Raw genomic sequence first — 20,837 nt, 5'->3', positions numbered from 1 at the left:
ATTTTCTCTTTGCAGGACGAGAAGAATCAATTGCTAATAACAAATATTTGGCTCAAATTGGTAAGTAGGGAAATTGAAACATGCATAAACAAACACATAAATCCGAAGCTAAGCCGAATGAAATGCAAATAAATGAAAGCCCAAGAAGTCAAATAAATAACGACACATTGCGCAAATAAAATACAAAAAAGTCAAATAAACAAATTCTGCCGAAGCGAAGGGTGAAGAGAGTGTCGATTAGTCACTCGATTGGTGCGAGCATCTGCTGGTTGGAATACAAATTTTATTCAAATCTAGAATATGCCAGCGCATCAGACAGCTCGATTAGAGACGCATTAATCTTCAGCGTCGGCAAATCGTCTGCCGAGGGAATAATGTCAACAGCTTTTATTGCCAAACTTGTGGACAGACATCAAATAAACAATAGTTATGCTCCAGGGGCGATAGAAATCAGAATGCGACAATCATGTCTTTGAATATTTGTATTTGCTAGAAGCAATGTTGGACATCGAATATGATTTAACTTTTTGGTCATTGCTTTCTCATTAAGCTAGAGATTGCCGACCATATTCAATTTTTTTAATCAAATAAAATTAATAAATACAAGCTCTTTTGTGCTTCCAGCCTTTGCTTTGGGCAATAAATCCCACTGTTGTAAGCTTGAATAATTCCACTCATGCGACAAGGCAAAACTCATAAATCCATTTGGCTTTCGTCCGATGAAAAATATGTTTTCAAAGCGTGACTGAAATGGCTCTGTGATATTTGTTCCGATAAAACTTGTTAAAGCCTTTACCACAGTGTTCATTCACAGCAATATAAAGAAATGATGTATAAAGTAGCACTAGACTAAGAGGAAAGTATTGAAATGGTGCAAAGCCGAGTTGAGAAAGACGTTTGATGTTTGTTTCCAGATGTTGGCTCTAACAGAGAATGACAACCCAAATCCAAAGCAATGAAGTGAAAGTGTTAAACCAAAAAGTGGCTCAGAAAGGAAAAAACTGCAAATCTGCAATTCACTCTAAAGGGTAAACGGGTAAACAGCTTTTAGCGTAATTTGATGATGAGCGTCTATTTATGTCACCCACACACTCATAAAGGAAAGTGAAAAACGAATCGCTGTCATCCTTCCCCAGTCAGTCCTTCTTCATCCTTCAACAATCAACAGCGACGCATTCGCATAGCATAAGGACCTCTTTATGCAATTTTCTAATGGAAATGCAATTACTTTGTTGTAACTCAATACTTGTCACACGCTTTCATATGCAGTGAGTGGCAGAGTAGTATGACGGTGCGTATGAGTGACAATAATTGCGTGTCTAATGGTGAACGATTAATGTAAGTGTCTCGAGCAGCTTACAAAACGCTTCGCATTTACATATTCTCACGAAAACAACAACAACTCTACGAATTCTCATATTCCGTTTCTTTTCATATTTTCACAATTACCGATCACTCATTCAGGAATTATGACGAGTAAATTGCACAAAAGTAAAACGAAATGTGGCACATGTGGCTATAAGCTATGAGTAGGTGTATATGCAGTCCATTCCTCAAATCACAGATTTCGTTTTGTTTTCGGAAAACACCAATTGAGCACAATGGGTAATACCACCGTTCCTTTGTGAAATTTTAGACATATCCTTTGCCTTCCTGACCATCTCCAATGAGTCGGTTCCATTTGTTATTGTTTCTAAATCACGCTCCACTATCGCCACTGCTATTCGCCACTCCCTTGCCACAAGTCATGATGAAGCGCTTTCCATCACTCAGCTTGCAGCACTGCCTTCTTGTAATTTGTCTCTTTGGTCTATTGTTCTTAGACGCTGGCTATTTGTTCACCATGCTTATAAGCCTCAATTTTCGTTTGTTTTGCCAAAATGCTTTTTGCGGAAATTGGAAACCTCCTTTTGCTGTTCCCGAAAATGGTTTGTCCACTGATGCAGAAATCTTTGTGTGTGTGTGTTAAAGCTTTGGAATGTAATATTTGTTTTGCTCATATTTAATTCTAACATCGACACAGATTTGCTTCCCATTCCATTTTCGTCCGCCAATTGCACAAGCAACAGATTCTTTACCACTTGTATGGGGTGGCACCTATTTAATCACGAAACATATTTATTGCGAAAGAAAGCTTATAATTACAAGCACTACAAACTATGACCACTTATTTGTCGACCAAGCTCTCTTTTGCTTGAAGCCTTTCTCTCTTAGCGCTGGATCATTCATCATCCATTAGTGCCTTCGTCACACCTACAGCGAAGCAAATAATATGTTTTACTGAAATCGAAATTAATGTCTAAGAGTAACTGGAACTAGCAGCCCCTCTAACCAACTCTTCTCTCTTTCACCATTTGCCTCAACACGTAACGGTTTTCTATATATTCGCTGAAGCAATTTGCCGTTTTGCATTCCGTTTATAATTTGGCGGTTGCGCCAAATGCATTTTGATTACTTCTGGCAACTCATGTACTTAGGAAATTGTATTTTAGCGCAGCAACAATGCAACACTGTGCCATTAATAAAAATTTCTCGAAATTAGGTCGTCGTAATGGGTCTTAAAAGAAAAGTGTTCGGTTGCTGTTGCAATTTACAATGGATTTGCTGTAAAAGACATCGCAAGCGGCACCAAGAGCCGTCGTAGAAACCAACGAGTTAATGTGATGTTAAAATGTTCACTTTAATTAAAAATTATTTTACTCTTAAAATAAGAATTTCTTAAAACTTAAGAATCCTTCTTGAATTTATGAGAGAAAATTGCGAAAAAAATATATTTTTACTATCAAATCCATCATAATTTAGATTACATTTCGATCTGAATGAACTGTTAGGCAGACATTTATGACTTAATTGAATCCTATATTATCAATACAGAAATCTGATTATTATTAATTTTCAGTATAGTCACATACTCTAAGTGCTGCAGTTACAGTTATGATTGATGATAAACTTTAAAAATATTTTAATTGAATATTTAATTTATGGTTTAGGAATGGAATGACATGAACTTGCGCTGGAACTCAAGCGAGTATGGCGGCGTACGGGATCTCCGCATTCCTCCACACAGACTTTGGAAACCGGATGTGCTCATGTACAACAGGTGAGTTGACTGCTTACTTTCATATCTACAATAACAAAAAGGTAATCGAAAGAAATTACGCATAAGTCACTATGAAATAAATATCTAAAAAAGATAAGAATCTTGCAAAATAGTATATAATAATACATATCTACAAACACAAGAGCACTCTAGCGAATTCTCATTATATTCTCATTTTGAGCGCAGAAGGTAAAAAAAGTCTGCTTATGCATTTTTTGTTACACTTACTCACTCTATCTGTGGCCTTAGCACAGCTCCCTCCAGCGCTTTAACTATTAAGCCCTTGGGAGCAACGATTATTCCATACAAAAGCATTTTTTATTTAACGCCTGAGGCACGTTTAAGGCCCACCTCGTTGAATGCGGGTCATTACTTTATGGTTTAATACATATCTGAGTATAAATTTATACGAAGAGTCTTTAGTACATGTGGTGCTCTGCTAAAGAGCTTGTATACTTCCTCATTGTCACCGGTCAAATTTGGTTTTAGTTTTAACTCGTGTTCACAACGAAATTATCTATCTAAAAACCAATATGAGGAGGAGTTTGAAACACGGTACGATTGCAATGAAGCAAAACAGGCGGCTCACTTTGCATACACAAACAGATAAAAAATTATATGTTAACAAAAGCTGTACAATGTTGCAACAGTGTGTGTGTGTGAGTGGAATAGAGAACGTATCGCAATTAATATTTCATTGAAGAGTTTAAGCCAACATCGGTATTAATTGCGTTTATTGTTTCGCCTTTTGCATTCACTTGTAAACACTTCAAACCCCTTCCGCCCTCTCACAGCCTTTTAAAGATAAAATATGCTTTCCCAGTCAGACATAAATACTTGCATATGTGATTTGTGGCGAAACAGAGTAGTGTCACGTTAATCCACATATTCAGAGTGAAATAAAAAGCTGCGAATGTGTTAAATCACTGACGCGTTCACAGGCGCGATAATTGCTATAATCCGTTACACATACACCAACACAACCGCTCGCACGTCTAGAGTAACATTCACCTTACCCATTTGAATGTCCCTTTAGTGCTTTTATTTTTTATCATTAAAAGTTCCTCGACCCCAATGGCAAATAGATATACTCTAACACAGTAGAAAATATACATATACATACAGTCTTTATTAATCGCATGGAGGGTGTAGAGTTAATGTAAAAAAGAAATAATATAGTATGAAATGGATGCTAAAAAATGTCATCCTCTAGGAAAATTCCACACAAATGTTGAACAATCATTTGTCGTCAGAAGTTATTTATACATATTTAGTTTCCACCAATTACCTATTTTTATTATAGATGTAAATTAATGATTTCTCAATGGGAGTTAGTACCACAATGTAGGTATGAGACTAGCTTGGTACTCTTCTAGTATCTCCAAGACACGTTTTATTGCACAATTTCCTTTGTACCTCACTTTGTGTGGACATGGAGCAGGGCATTCGCATTGCCGCTATAAGGCATAAATCATCATTCCATTTCCATAGTCAAAGCAATATCTGCATGCCCTTCGGAATATATTATACACTTCGTGTGGCAAATAATTGCAAGCATTTTGATATCATATATTACCCAGTTTACTTTTATTAAAATCGAATTAATATTTGAATAAACTAAGAAATGACGTGTGTAAATGAGTTATAAAGCAACAATAATCCAAATATTTGTTTTCCCTTCATTTACACCAAACGCAAACTTTATAAAAAATATACGAAGGGGCACTCTCGCGCATGAATAAATGATGGCTATCAGAGCCTCGTCAAACGGCAATTTGTACGCAGCATCATCTCCTTCTCTCTTTCACTCAAGCAGTTCACCACCATCACCTTTTGACTGAGTTTTCATTTCTACAACAATTTACGACTTTTCTGCCTTCTGGTGATTTTTCAGTTTTCAGTAAACCTTGACTTTCTTGTAAAAATAGCCCTCACATGACTATTTGCTATTCGCGGGCACATATGAACATACACACATTAATTATTCTTGCTTTTCACTTACTCACTTTTCTGCATGTCACTCACGTGTTGACTTTCGTTGGTCGCCTTAAATGCACTTCCCGTTTTTATTACCTTTTTCATCCACGTCCTCCACACTATGAACTTGCACAGCAACATACATATAATACTTATATACGTCGTATGAAACGGGTCTGGTGTTTATATTTTCCGTTGTTTTTTATATGCTGAAGCTGCGAACTTGTAGTTTTCAACTAGCTTTGTTTTGTTTCAATGTTTTTTAAATTCTCTACTTTATCCGTGTTGCCCGCGTGCTCATGTGAGTAATGCTCTTTTGACGGTTGTATGTCTAGTTGGTTGCTTTTATTGGTCTTTAATATTGTTGTTATTATTGTCTACTGAAGAAGATAAACCTGCTTGGGGTGATGTTTTTATACCCTCGCAGCATGTTGCACAGAGTGTAATAAAATTGTTCTCCTTATAACTCCAGGAAAGCATCCGTGTTTCAAGAATTTTTGAAATTTGAGCTTGGCTTGGTTTTGGTTTGGGTACATAAAGCACCATTGAAGATATCTGAATTAAACTGAGCTCAAATAGTGCCAATAATACGTAGCACCTCTCACCTAAAAATGGTCGAAACATCCCAGTAACTTTTTAAGATCAGAATAGTATACCGAAATATGGGTCAATCTCTTAGATACCTTAATGAAATTAACATATTTCATGATACCATTATAACATTATTGTTATTAAAATTCGTTCAGTACGCCCTATTTTACATTAGATTTTTTACTAAAATTGAATAAAGTTATAAACTTAGAAATACTCGAATACATCACCATCCCTACAACTCTAGTAGATCTCTCAGTCGATATGAATTTATACTTTCAAGCGAATTACATTTCATTCAATAATATATATTTTTTTACTATTGAACTATTGCACTGAAACATAATATGAACTAATGCTCCTGTATAACTTATTTCCCACAGCGCCGATGAGGGTTTCGACGGCACCTATGCCACGAATGTTGTGGTTCGGAATAATGGCTCGTGTCTATACGTGCCGCCTGGAATTTTTAAGTCCACCTGCAAAATCGACATCACGTGGTTTCCATTCGACGATCAGCGTTGTGAAATGAAATTCGGCTCATGGACATACGATGGCTTTCAGGTGAGCTTTCACACAATTTTGTGAACAATATACTTAAATTAACTAATGAACTCAATTAACACCAAATTAAGTTAATCACTTCTAAATTCAAAGTGTAAAAACAATAAAATGCAAATAAAAATCCATCGGTGGCAAGCATGACAAAAGTAAGCAGAGCCCGAACAGTAACCACAAATGGACCCACAAACGAGTTTAACACGCCGCGAACAATTTCATCGATGTAATTTGGTGGAATTATTTTAATGGCTTTTTAATTCACTCGCGACAGAGTCATTAATTTACTCATTTGCTGCTTTTATACTCTATTTTCATTTCTGTTATCCGAGCTGTTTGCTACGATATTGTACGAGCATTGATTGCCATTGTTATTACTGTGTCATCATTATGAGCAGCACTTAAAGTTTTTGTTGCTATTTTTGTATTCTGTACTGATTTGGTATCAAATTGAACGAGAACGTGGCAATTGTGCAAGAGAATTTATAAAAATTTTATTTAATGGTCTAAATGTACTCAACTGAATATAACAGTAAGAAAGAAAATCTCTGCACCAAAGCCAAAAATCTTAATTTCACTCAAAAGTAATAACGGGAGCAGCAGGCAAACATGATTCAAATATCCAACCGCCTTTAACAATATTATTTGTTTGTATGGCGAAACAAATCTATTATGGCTTAAGCTAAAGCAAAAGAAGCGAAGTTGGGAAACTGAAACCACGAAATATCGATTTGAATCTTAAGAACACTTCCTGATTGATTCATGTGAGCCCTACAACTCAACCAAAGGCACTGTCTGCACTGAAGTTGGCGTTGTGGTGGCGCTCTGAAAGCTTTTGGTTGCTTTGCGGTTTCTAGGTGTTGCCTTAAGTAAAACTTCACTTCACTAACTCGAGATTTACGATGCCACTAAAAGCGTTCACAGTGGCACGCAGCGGCGCTGTGTCAGATTTATTAGGAAGATTTACAATTTTGGTTTTGGTGGCAAATCGAAAAAGCGAATTATGGCGAATATATGCCGCGCCAATTGCATCTAAGCGGCTCACAGCGGTGGAAAGTAGTGATGATAGAATTTGTTGTAGTTGTAAGTTGTTAGTTGCAAGTTCGTTAATTTGCGAGTGCATCTTTGGTAAGCTCTCCTTGAGTAGGAAATACGCACACAAGTCGTCAAGGATGTGCTACGTTCTCTTTACCCTTCTCCCGACGTCGTACGAGTTGGTATTGAAAGGCAGTGCTCCGTCATTGCATAAACTTGGCATAAACATTTGACTTCGGCTGCTCGCTGCTGCTCCAAAACAAATGCGGTTGAAGCCGAAGTTACTCAAGTTAAAATTGCGATTTGTTGCGGTCGCCTCTCGCACAGCTTCTTGCCAGATTTGTTAATTTATTTTTTGGCATTAGCATTTCTTTCAGCGCAAATTCTTCCATTGTAATATTTCACGTGCAAACTTTTTGCGGCGAATAACGGAAAGCAAACTGTGGGCGGTCCAATCTCACTAGGGCGTCCTCGAATGGTCTTCAGCACAGAGAATAAAATCATGTTGGTTGTCAGTGAGGTTGTCTTGCGTGGAAATTGCATTTGTCGGGCACGCCAGTGGAATATATTAGCCTAGACGCAAGCTCCTGCTGTGAATGTGACCAAGCAATTTGGCTTTCGCCTTTTCACTGATTTGTGTGATGTGCGCTATTCATTGTAAAGGCTTCCAATTTCCTAAATGTTTACTTTTGAATCCAAATGAGACCATTTAAAGTGTTTTTCCATTTGTTAGGGCCGAAGCATATTATTTGGCATTCACCAAAAACCCACTCATGTGGCCTTGTACATTTGCTAAGGAAATTGGAAATGCGGTTTGGCAGACTTCGGTTGGAGGCTGTCTTCGTAATTGATTATTTTTTTAAATTATGACTTTTTTTCGTCGATAAATACCATCAGGAAGGTGTTATGTTCCATTAATTAACACTCCTGATTTTTTTAAATTGGCAATTGAACTAATTAAAGTTAATTCAGTCTAATAAACTGAGAAACAAAATATAGCTTTTACTATTTGCTGAATGAAGAATTTTTACTCGTTGTTTGTCCACATCATTTAATACGCTTGATAGCCTAATAATCTTCCAAATGTTTTCATAAGTTCATATCAAAAGCGAGAGTTTGGGCGCTGACATGATCGTATGATAAATTGAGAATAATCGTACCACCCTCGCCTGCTCCACCAGTTATGGGCTATTTTTTCATGGAATATGCATTTTTTTCAGCGGTATTTGCATTCTTCTCTTTATATACTTGTATGAGTTGAATATTTCATTTGCATTGCACTGACTTTTTAATCGGACTTTTTAAGCGCCGGAGGTCAAATAACTCTGTTGGGAGGATAACCTTGTTGTAATACGAAAGCATAACAACAACAAATGTATGTGCTGCCATGACACCTTTTAGCGAGTATTTCCCTCTTGGCTGAATCCATGATTTCAGCCGCTTTTTCCAGCTCAAATAAATACAACTAATTTATACACTCTCACTTTTATGGGCCCTCATGTGGAATAAGTAAGGGCTCACGGTCATTTGGAATTCAGTAAAAAAATTTAGATTTTTAATTGTACATACACACATTCGCATATGAGTATTTTTTAAAGGCTGTGAGTGTGAGTCAGCAGCGCCGAATATCCGCCATTTCGCAATTTACGCGTTCTCTAGAGAGAGTTGAGAGGTAAGGTTGAACGTTATTTACCGTTCTGACCTCATGTGTATAGCGATGTCCTGCGCTCTAAATTGTTCCTTTAATGCAGATAAAGCATATGAGATAAAAATCGAATCGTTAAATCCCACATGGAAAGGTAAATTTAAGTAAAACTTGCATAATGCCCAATCAATGATGTTTTGGATCTATATGCTAAATACAATTAGTCGCTTGTCAAAGGGGTTACTGAGAACTTGTGGAACCTATTTATTGATTCAGAGAATACAACGCTTTATTCAGATTTTGGATCCGACTTTCTCAGAATGCTTTCATTAACTTCGCACATTTTTCTAATTAAAAATAATTATATAAGAAATGACTGAAAAATACTGCATCCGTCTCCTCCTACCAAGAAATCAAGGCGCGTAACAACTTTTCAATACCAATGCAAAACTCACAGAGCGCTTACAACTTTTCATCTCGATGGCAGCACTTGTCGCTGCATTGTTCGAAATTCGATTTAGAATTTCTTAGTTTCATCAGACGGTAGCAATGCACATTTTCTTGACTTTAATGGAAACGGCTTCAAGATGCAATCAGGCGTTATCAGTCAGTTTAGCGAAAAGCATTTACTTAAGTTTAAAAAGTAAAACGTCCTAAAGGCTTACAAGGGCATGTACGCTCACACATACTTATATAAAGTTGGATGCAGTCGTTGAAATAAATTCTAAAGTTGCAGTGATTGCAATCGAAGCCAATTTCATTTCGCTGACTCAGACAGCAACAGACAAAGAATTACATTGGAAATGCGAAATTCCACCGCGACCACAAGCGATTCATGTACAGAAAGCGAAGCTTAGAGCTGTGCACTCAGCGATTCTAAATATGTATATTGCATTGGCAGATTAGCTGATGAGCCTCCGTTGGCTGAGACCTGTAAAATTCTCGTTTGCATAAACGAGCTCATTAAGGGGCATCATTTTAAATTTGTTTGTTAATTTTCCAAATGTAAAAGACATTGTTCCACCTAGCCAGAGTAATCATAATTGTTTTTCAATGTGCCTGGCATTAAATTAAATTTAGTGCCTGCATTTTTCTGTTATTTCTTGTTGTTGCCCCAACCGCTGGTTATGGTTTAATTTCGAATTTCGTTAGCGTAATATAAAGCAAATGCAATGCAGTGCAAATATCCGCATAGTTGCATTTCATTGAGGCCTAATTTACCCAGATCATCCGCATTACTTTTATGAAATTGCAAAATACAACAAAAATGCACTCGTCAAGGCCATTCGCTTTCGATGAAAATGAAACCGATTTCCATAAGGTTTCGTCACGAATTGACAATATTTAAGTACAGTGGGCGCTCCATAAATCGCAAGTAATAATACATCCAATATTAACTGAGAATGAAATTAATTCTGGAACTTTCGATCATGTTAAGATATTAATTCAATACTAGTCTAGAACGCTCTTTCTAATTATCAGGTAAGTAGTTTAGTAATTTCGTTTTTATGTTTTATTACGAATGAATTTGCTAAACTAATTTGCTTCAGCATTGCTAGTATGGGTCTCGAGCATTTTGCTAGATCGATTTCTATAGAATAGAGGAATTGAATGAGCTTAGATTTGATGATAATGAGCTTAGATTTTATAAATTATTATGAATAATTTTTTCCAAGTTAGAAATGTTCTTTTCTTCTTAGGTGTTACCGCTCAATCCCTAAATATCTTATATGAATATATATTATTGTCAAAGCCCCTTAGACTCCACACTATCTAATAAAGAATGCGGCCTTCTCCGCATGAATTTCTATTTGCATTTAATTAAAGGAGAATTGCGAAAGTTTTATTTTATTTGCAATTCGAAGAAGTCTCCACTGGTCACAGACCAATGTCAAACTGTAATTGTATACAGCCTTGCGAAATTTAAATTGCAAACAGCGCACAACTGTAATAATGAAAATAACGGTAATGACAAAACAACAGTACCAGCAGCATAAAATAAATACAAATAGAAACTCTAAGCCTTGGTGTAACGGTGAAATATTGCAAGCGAACAGGTAATTGTTGTTGCTGTGCAGATGTGAAACTTTCACTTTGACACACAACAACGCAGCAAAATTCCACCTCACCCTTCATTCTTCTCTCTCCCTCTCTTCAACAAGTTTCATCAGTCCACACTTTGTCCATTTATCCTGCGGCCAACGGCGACCTTGCAAGCAAACTAACTTGGCTACTCACAAAGCAAGACGAGCAAACAACGCAACGATGACAGCTAAATGTCAGCCAAGAGGCAAGAAACGTCAGTCGTCAGATCTCCAGAGTAAATGTAAAATGCTTGTATGTGACTATATGAGGAGCAGAGCGAACTGGAAATGCCCCGTCGTTTATTAACTGTAACAAGGCTGTGTGCGTTCCTTTAGTAGAAGACAGTGTGTATTAGTGTCATAAAATGTAGTTTATTCTCAAGGAAAAGAATGGTGAATGGTTTTAGAAATTTGAGAAAAGTTTTGACGTTTTCAAGAAAAAAAATGATCTTTTTAATCTCTTTAGAAATAAAGACCACAAGAGCTGTCTTCGTTCGTTTTCACTTGCCAATATTTTATATCAAGAAATAAGCATTATTAATAAAAATAATAAAAAATAAATTTTTTTCTTTAATTGGTGGACTTTGATTTATTTATCTTTCTAGCTGGATTTACAACTGCAAGATGAAGCTGGCGGAGACATCTCCAGTTTCATAACGAACGGCGAATGGGACTTGCTAGGTAAGATAGAGCTTGCAAGTGGTATTAGTTGACTTAAATAACTGTTCTTAATTAATCTCGCAATAATCGAATATAATTAACTAACAATTTAACTAACTCACAATTTATAAAAAATAGTAAATCTCTTCATTTCTGCTCTTGCTTTGACATATTTACCACTGCTCATGTAAAAAAAAACGAAGAATTACTAATCAATTCTCATCAAACAAGCACTAAAGAATCACTCTACAATTTTCTTACTAAACTATTAACAATTCATCACTAACAATAACATTTGAACATTTTTATATTTCAAATTAACCATTTTTTATTATTCCTTTCTAATGCGCATCTTTCTCTTTCTCTCTCTCCCTCTCTCTCCCAAAAATTAAAAAAAAATCGTTAACCATTCACCCTCTCTGACATTCGTATCCGCAATCCGCAACGACGGTCGCGCACTCTCTTTGCAGGCGTGCCCGGTAAACGAAATGAAATCTACTATAATTGCTGCCCAGAACCTTATATTGACATAACGTTCGCCATTTTAATACGACGGAAAACTTTGTACTATTTTTTTAACTTAATTGTGCCGTGCGTACTGATAGCCTCTATGGCACTGCTAGGGTTCACACTGCCCCCCGATTCTGGTGAGAAGCTCTCGCTAGGTAAGTGCCGTATGTCCGCATGGATTGCGCCCTCGAAAGGGTAATTGCAATTTAGATAACATCCAACCATCTCCAAAAGAAAAGAACCTAAACAAACCTGTGTGAAGTTGTATCCAACATAAGCAACCCTAATAAACTCGGACCGATTATATATTTCGATATCTAGAATCCTTTGACAACACTCTCAACCCTTAAAATGCATGCGCCCCTCGAATTTTCTTTTTTTTTACACTAAATAGTTTACAAATATTTTTTTTCTCTGCTAATGACACAACCTGCTCTACACAGTCATTTAAAAACATTTCGTAGACGCAAATATTGCACTAAGTCAAGGCCTCTATAGATGACATAATTCCAACAACTTTTTTATTGAGCTCCTGTACAAAATTTCAATCTACCACTATACTGGTTAGATTTAGTTTGAGGATTCAATTTATTTTAAACAAATTAACAGTAAAAACTGTAAGACAACTTATCGAACAGTATGAATAACTTTAACATTTCGATGGTCATTAGGGGTCCAAGTAGCCATCCCGAACTTGCCATAAAGGAAGCAGTTAATACTCTAATCTTTCGAGATTAAGTGCCTTATTAACAAGAGATCACTTAGGTGGGAACACTTTTTATGCAGTAATAATAATAACTAAAAGGAAGGAACGAAGGAATTCATACGAGATTCTATCACTTTAGTGGCCGTAATGCCAATGTCATTAGGAGAAAGTAGTCACGCTTACATCTGGAATCATAGTAATTCCATACAGAAGTCGATCAATTTATTTCATTATTTGTCCTTTATGGTATTTCCAAAGTCCGCCATCAGCTGCACAAGTTGTTGCGACAAAATGAGGTGCGGTGAAAAGGAAATAGCATCTGAACTGTTCTTTTTACAATTTTATATCCAGAATCTGATGGTAATAGCAAAGCATATGGTGGCATTTGCATTTTTCAATAAAAAATCAATTTGTAATGCTTGCTTTTACTAAATGCACGAAGAACAGTTGCCACCATTGTCGCCATTAATAACGCATTGAAGAGCATAGATTCAGAGAATCTAAAATATTTTCATTTTGATATGAAATTAATGATGGCACGAAACTTACACAGAAGAACTGGGATGTCTCTAGATCCTCGCAGACACGTTTTTTCTAAGTGAAACTGCCACAACTTAATCAATTTCGCATTTGTTCGTGAGCAGCAAATAAACTATCGAAGAGCCCACAGCTGCTGCAGCTGGAAAGTATAAAAATTATTATTTGCACGAAAAAAACTATAAAATTCCGCTGTCGCGCTTTACGTGACATGAAAATCCCACGAAGTGGTAGTTGGAGGAAGAAGACGCAAAGGGACGACAAGCGAAGTTGTCACAAAATTATGATAAATGTAACATTAAATGCAATTTAAAAGCCTCAAGCGAACAGGCGAGTACGAAGGCTACAGCGAAAAGCGAAGCAAATAGTGTAGAAAGAAGAATGAAAGCTTTTTGAAAAGCAGCGAAGCCCTGCTGCCAGTTCGCATCAACATCAGCAAATGGGAACGCCATAAAATGCCATCACTTGTGATCAATGTCAACGACAACAGCGTTGACAACAACAAAGCAAATTGAGCACAATAAACGCTGGTGGTATTGCCAAGTCTTAAAATGGCAAAATGTTTCGAAATTTAGGTGGCAGTAGCTGCGCTTTGAAATAAACTTACCAGCGTATATGTTAGCTCAGCAAAATAAACACACACAGACACATACAATGCGTGGACGCAGTAACCTTGGCCCAAAGCAAGCAGCAGCAACAACGCAAAGAACAAAAATGATTCACTGCAAATATTTAAATGCCCCTCACACAAGCGCGACTCTTTATGTTCGAAATGGGAGCAAGAGCGAATGAGGAAATGAAGACACACACTTTCACTGGTGAAGCCTCAAGGGAGTTGATGAATACTGCAGCATGTTGGCAGCAGAGGAAACATATACGTCATTGAATGAAAGTGAGTTTAATGAGTGGAACCGCACTGCACAGTTACCGAAGTCACAAAGATATTTTCACTCTGTTAGCTCCCAACCATTCGTCAAAGCAGATCCAAGCGCTTAATTTTCCATTAATGATCTCTTGGTGACTTATAACATTTTTTAATGTCTCTACTCTCATGTATGGCATCCCCTTAAAGTTAAAATAACTTAATACTCTGAAGAGCTTTTTATGATAGCTTAAGACTTAAATCAAGGTATATAAAATATGCTAAGCCGATTTAATAGTTCTTAAAAAACACAGCCATTAATATTGAAATAGAGAATACGATCTTTTTGACCAACGGGAAGATGATTATCGGGTTCAAATATGATAAAAAGTTGAGTATTATGCGAATCAACTTTAATATGATCGATAAATTTAAGCAAAAGCTTTTGCAAACTGTGATCTATGTCTTCTCTTCTGCTCCAATAAAACAACAATAATAAAACTTGCAAAAAAATAAACATGCAAAGGCATGTTTGAATTCGTCAATTTCTTAAACTTTTGCCACAATCCAATATTTATTTGAAAAGAATAACGAGAAAAGTTTCTTCTGTGTCGCCATCGAATACAAAGCGTGCTTGTGCTTTACAGAGCAACATCTACTAAGTAAAAACGAAGCAAATAAACATAAACAAAACCGAATTCGAAAACTTGTTAAACACGAAACAATGGAACCATACACACCTAAATACATATTTAGATGAAAAAAAATATATGAAAAAAACTTCTACAAAAAGTCATGATGCCAACAACACCGCTAAGTGATAAGCAACGCAACAGCAGGTGCCAAGTAAACGAGCAATACCAAGACCGTGGCAACATGTTGCGCGTGTGACAGCGTGAATTTGCCAAAACACTTCGAACTTTATAACAGCAAAGAGGAAAATAAAAAATCATCTAAAATTCAGCATCAGTTTATATTTTATGCAAGACGATGTGAATTTATGCAAATGGTGGTAAAAGCACGCCATAAAATGCTTTGCCCATAACTTAGTCTATTCTAACCAAAAAAAATTCTTCAACCACCCCTTCACCAACGCATGCGAATCCCCTGCACCCATTCTATGGTAGAAAATAAATTGATTGGAAAGACATTTTTTTAATGTGTCTATAACCAACAAATGTCGCAAATGCGATGATTGATATGATTTGCAAGACGCAAATAACGTTAATGCTAACATGAACATAACAACAACAACACCAAACATATCACTTATCGTAAAAAAGACAAACTAGCGTGAGCATATGTGTACATACACTGACACTCACTGCTCTCCTTTTAGTGTTGACTGACTACTGACTGCTGACTGATGACAAATATTGATGACACTGACAGAGAGTTACATTGAGGTTCAGCGCAGAGAATATGGTAGTAGTTTTTTATTTGCACCACACTGACGACCAAATGTGTACCACCACCAACAACAACAACAACAACACCACCACCACCTAAATCAATTTAACATGTTTGCATGTAGCATTGCCAGCAGCAGGCAAGCGTCATAACGGGAACACAAATTGCTGATCGCCCACTCAACCGTCTGTCCACACATTCGTGCTTAACTGAAACCGCGTGGGCCATGAAATGTGAAAAGCAGACGCCAGAAAAACTATAAACCACAGTCACCAATAAGTACCACACACAGCAAGCACAGTTAAACTACAACTACAACTATAATAACAATAATATTAATAATCACATTCGTACACTCGATGCTAACTACCGTAACATACGATTCTAACTAGTAACGAGTAACTTATGATTCTAACTAGTAACGAGTAAATTAAAAAAACGATTGTTAAATCAAAAAAAGTGAAAAAATCTAAAAATATTTTGTGTAATTTTTTTGAAATTTGTTGAAATTTCTCCACTTGTTGTTAAAGAATTTTTTCTCGTTTCTATGAATCTATAATGACGCGTCGCAGGAGTTACAATTCTACTATCGCTAACAGTCTTCCTCAACATGGTGGCCGAAACGATGCCAGCGACCTCAGATGCAGTGCCGCTCCTAGGTAAGTTGGCGCGTTCTCAAAGGAATTTAATTTCAATTTATTCTTTGTGATTTTTCATTTGAATATTCTTGTGCATTTTTAATTGAAATACTGGAATTTATTTGGGTGGAGTCGCTTTTAGTTGGCGCTACTGCGTTAGGGTGTTCAAGTTCAGTGCCTGTAACGTGCCTTTCAACTGAAGTTGAGGAAATAGTTGTGGCAAGCGCACATACTCAATGAAGAGGAAGTACAAATAGTATATGTATACGTAAACACATATGGCTTCGATGGCTTTTCTAATTTATTTCATGATCCAAAAGGTAACAGCACTCAAAGGTAAAAAAAAGTCTACATTTATTGCTCTGGGTTAGGAGTTGGGCTTCACGATGTGTTCAGGAGCTATTATCGTTCAATAAAAAATTAATTAATTTTCAGGGAAAATCTTGAAAATTGAAAACCTTCATTATTTTCGAAGACACACGTGTTCTACCTACTACCTTAAAGTCTTATTTTCTTAGGTGTAACAACAACCACATACATATATGTTTTAATGCTCCTTCTGCAACTTTTGCTATTAATTTCAAATTTGGTCTCCCAGTCTGCAATGAACACGTGCCAAATTACCTGTTTGTTGTTGTGTCAGATTCTGTTATGACTCACATTTGTGAGGCGGAAGTACGTTTACCGCACCGGAAGTTGGCTGCGTGCTGAACTTGAACAAGTTTTACTTTGCTTTTAGTGTTTTTGTTTTTGTCGAACATTACGAAAATGTAATCTTTGCCCCGGGATGGGAATGCGTTGCGTTGAGCAATAACTTATTGCTGACGAGTTTGGTAAGTTGTGTGCGAAGGTGGGAATAACATACATGTAAATACAAGGGCGCAGTTATTAAAGATATAGAGTGAGCTAAAATCTCTGTGAAGGTTCACTTTGATTTACCGTTAAATGATTGAAGTAATTTGAGATTGAGATTTTCACAAGTGTTTCGTGATTTATGGCATAGAGAGTATTTAATATTAATGAAGGGTTGTAATGAAAATGAAAAGTGCAAGGGAAAATAAGAGACGAAGTTATATAAACCAAAAAACTTTCTTCCACTTTATGCTGGTTTTAATTGATTTGATGTTTCAAAACGTTATATTACATATTTTGAAGATGTAATACACGCCGTTCTTAATTATATTGCTCCTCTTATAAGAGCTCTTGAAGTGGTTTGTCTCCTATAAACTAACTTGTAAATATCTCGCCAGTACCCAAGTATTGTAAATAAGCCACAAAATAAAGCAAGAATAACTCAAATCAGATATCAAGTAGTACTATTTTAGTATGATTGCCTTTGCTCGCATAAACACCATTTAACTGGATTCAATTTTTTCATACACTACTGTACATAAACACATGTCCATTTTTACTATTTCACTCACAATTTAGAAAACCGAATTTCATTCCTTTATATTTTGAAAATAATATTTTCCGATGCCTCTTTCACCAATTGCAAATCCCTCTCCACATACACCACAACAACAATGAGTCAGTTATGACATTTAGAACACGCTGCTTTCGATGCATTGCCATAAATCAGTCTAAAATCGTATCTGCATATGTACATACATACATACCTAGACACACATTGTATATAACAAACAAAGCATAAAATTCAGTGGAATCCATAAAAATCCATAAAAAATGTTGCCAACATTCATAGCATCGTCAACGCATTTGTGCTGAAGACACGTAGTTTGCTTGCTCTTAACACACACACACACACACCCACATATATTCTCATGCATATACATATATACAACCAGCCAAACATGTAATTTGCATTGTTTCTCATTTAGTTGCATGTCGCCATGCTTTATTTGTTGTTGCTATTGTTTTCACTAGTTTCATTCGTTTTTTGCAACATTTAGTGATTTGAGCAAATGCAATGCAATGCAATGCAATGAATGCAACACACGAAAACAGTAGAAACTACTCAAAAGCAAATATTTTTGCGCAAATATTTAGTTTTCTGGTTTAAAAATAACAACAACAACATATATGTACATACTTTGCTCAGCCTCAAAGCAAACAAGACACATTGTTTCAAATTAGAAAAAGCAGCCTTTCAGACTAAATAAAAAACAAAAACAGACACAAATGTAAATGCTTGCCAGTAAAATATGTAAATAGAGAACAAACATTTGAAATGGAATGAACAGCGCTAGCTAACACAACAACAACAACACACACTCCCACACACTAACATATACAAAAGCACCCACACGTGTACCTAAACCAGACACAAACTAAAAATTATTTGCCTCACCCACACACACACACACACACACAGCACACAAGCAGCAAATGTTGCTCATACGCCCCGCCGCACCGACGCACGACACGCCAACACCAATAAGCACTTTATTTATGGAATGCAATAAACAACAGCAACACAAAAAAGGCCAAAAACAATAGCAAAAGCAAATAAATACAATAAATTTAAATAAGAACTAACATGTTTGCCACAGCATAAACACGCCCGCACGCACACACACACCACGACACACATGCACATGTACTTGCACATTGCCGCAAATTTATCCAACTAAAATATCCGCAAACCAAAGAGGACTGGTATGGCGAACAAAGCAAAACAGTAATGTTAAAAAACAACAAAAACAAAAACACGTAAATGTTTGTGTTCTGTACACTTTAATCCTTAACCCAAATGCAAATAGTCGAACACGTAGTAGTCGAATACACAAAAAAACACAAAACTAAAATGAGTAACGGCATTTAAGAGCAACATAATATGCTGCTACAAACGGAAAACATGCGCTAAACACACAAAACTAAATAACAATAAAAATTAAAAACAAAAAAAAAATAAATAAATAAACAAGCAAAAAGGTGTTTGTGTGCGCCTTTGGCAACACACACAGTGTGAGAGAAACATAATGTGAGAGAAAAAACGTTCTTGTTGGTCTGCACAGCAAAACACAAATGCGCTTAGACAACAACAACAACAATAACAATAACAAAATAAATCGAAGAATCGGAGTATTTAAAGTAGTAGTTAAATGTAATGCAAATAACTGTAATGCAAATGCACAACAATAAAATTCTTTGAAAATTCGAAAGACATTGTAGAAAGCGCTCAAGGTGTGGCAAAAGAACAGTAGTAGTGACTTGCAAGTGAACGAAAGTGTGTGCCCACAAACCGGAAGCGCTTGAGCCGCCAGCATTTTGGTGGCGTTCTTTTTCGCTTTCGTTTACTTTCCGCCTGCGCCTTTCTTGTATGTTTTTTGCCAATTTACTTTTTTCACATATTCGTATTCTTGTTCTTCTTGCTTTTTCATCATCTTCTTCTTCTTCTTCTTAAAATCTTGCTTCCCTTTCTACTGCGGCACTGGAGAAGTAAAACGAGTTACTTCAATAACATACAAATTATTTCTAAAAATATTAGTTTTTGCTTTTAAAGCCTATGCAAGCAAGTTTTCGCAAACAGTTTTCACAAAAGATTACAGATCCACGTAATGAGAGAAATCGGTTAATTGTGGACATTGTTGAATATTTCTCATATTTCCGAATAAAGCATATCCTTTAAATCAGCAACAATCTTCAGAAAAACTACTCGCTTTGCTTGCTGAAATAAATCATTTAATTCATTTCATTGGAGACTTTCAATGACAGTTTGGATGGTGCGAACATCCACTTAGGAGAGACAGTTTTAGCAACCGATCTATGATTTTAGCAAAGGCGAATGCCTAGAGGAAATTAAATGCAATTATGCCTTGTAAATAATCTTCTCGCCCATATTCTGCCTGTTGCTCAAATTAAGTTCTTTAACAACATTTTCCAACTTTACCGCAAAGACCTTTCCAAAGAATATTTTTGCAAGTTAAGGGCCTGAAGCATCAGAAGTTTTATCACTTGAGAATATACAAATATGAAGATATCTGAAATTTTCTTGAAGCAAACCCTAATTTGTCATCGGTTGATGCGAAAACTTGTTTGTATGTGTTTGTTTTTCCAAATCGATAAATTTAATATCTCTTTCAGGTTTTTATACTCTCGCAACATGTTGCACAGAGTAGGGTTATGTATACCAAAGTGATCAGGGTGACGAGTAGAGTTGAAATACGGATGTCTGTTTGTACGTCTATCCAAGCATGCTGGCGATACCTTCAGTAAAAATTAAAATTAATTGATTAACATCGATACACTTTTTCCTTGGCACCATTAGAAGGTTGGTAAGGACTTACCGCATTATCAGTTAATATGTGATATATCTTAGCAAAATTAACTAAACGTAAAATATTGGATATAATGTAGCTAGCAAAAAAAGTTGAAATCGGTCCACCCTTCATATACTATATATAACTATTTTCGTTTTTTTAGTGGACTTTAAGACGAATATATGGTCAAATTTTGTCTTATCTTAATAACATTAAATACATAAATTACGATAGTATAAAGCCTTCGATTACACCCGAACTTAGCCCTTCTTTACTTTTTATGCTCTCGCAACAAATGTTG

The 20,837-nt window shown here is 36.2% G+C and overlaps 1 protein-coding gene across 3 annotated transcripts in view; it reads left to right on the top strand.

Moving 5' to 3' along the window:
• Positions 1 to 20,837, top strand: part of LOC105217633 (neuronal acetylcholine receptor subunit alpha-7) — a 66,984-nt gene that overhangs the window by 27,631 nt on the left and 18,516 nt on the right. The window contains exons 3-8 of one of the 3 annotated variants that reach the window (XM_054230883.1): positions 16 to 60; positions 2,991 to 3,100; positions 6,052 to 6,232; positions 11,596 to 11,671; positions 12,121 to 12,315; positions 16,248 to 16,334. In XM_054230883.1, coding sequence (XP_054086858.1) covers positions 16 to 60; positions 2,991 to 3,100; positions 6,052 to 6,232; positions 11,596 to 11,671; positions 12,121 to 12,315; positions 16,248 to 16,334 — 694 coding nt within the window. The remainder of the gene's footprint in view (positions 1 to 15; positions 61 to 2,990; positions 3,101 to 6,051; positions 6,233 to 11,595; positions 11,672 to 12,120; positions 12,316 to 16,247; positions 16,335 to 20,837) is intronic. The other 2 variants (XM_054230884.1, XM_054230885.1) reach the window with 2 other exon arrangements.

This window comes from Zeugodacus cucurbitae, chromosome 5 (genome assembly GCF_028554725.1).
Source record: "Zeugodacus cucurbitae isolate PBARC_wt_2022May chromosome 5, idZeuCucr1.2, whole genome shotgun sequence".
Classification (NCBI taxonomy): domain Eukaryota; kingdom Metazoa; phylum Arthropoda; class Insecta; order Diptera; family Tephritidae; genus Zeugodacus; species Zeugodacus cucurbitae.
This window is presented reverse-complemented; position numbering and strand designations above follow the sequence as displayed.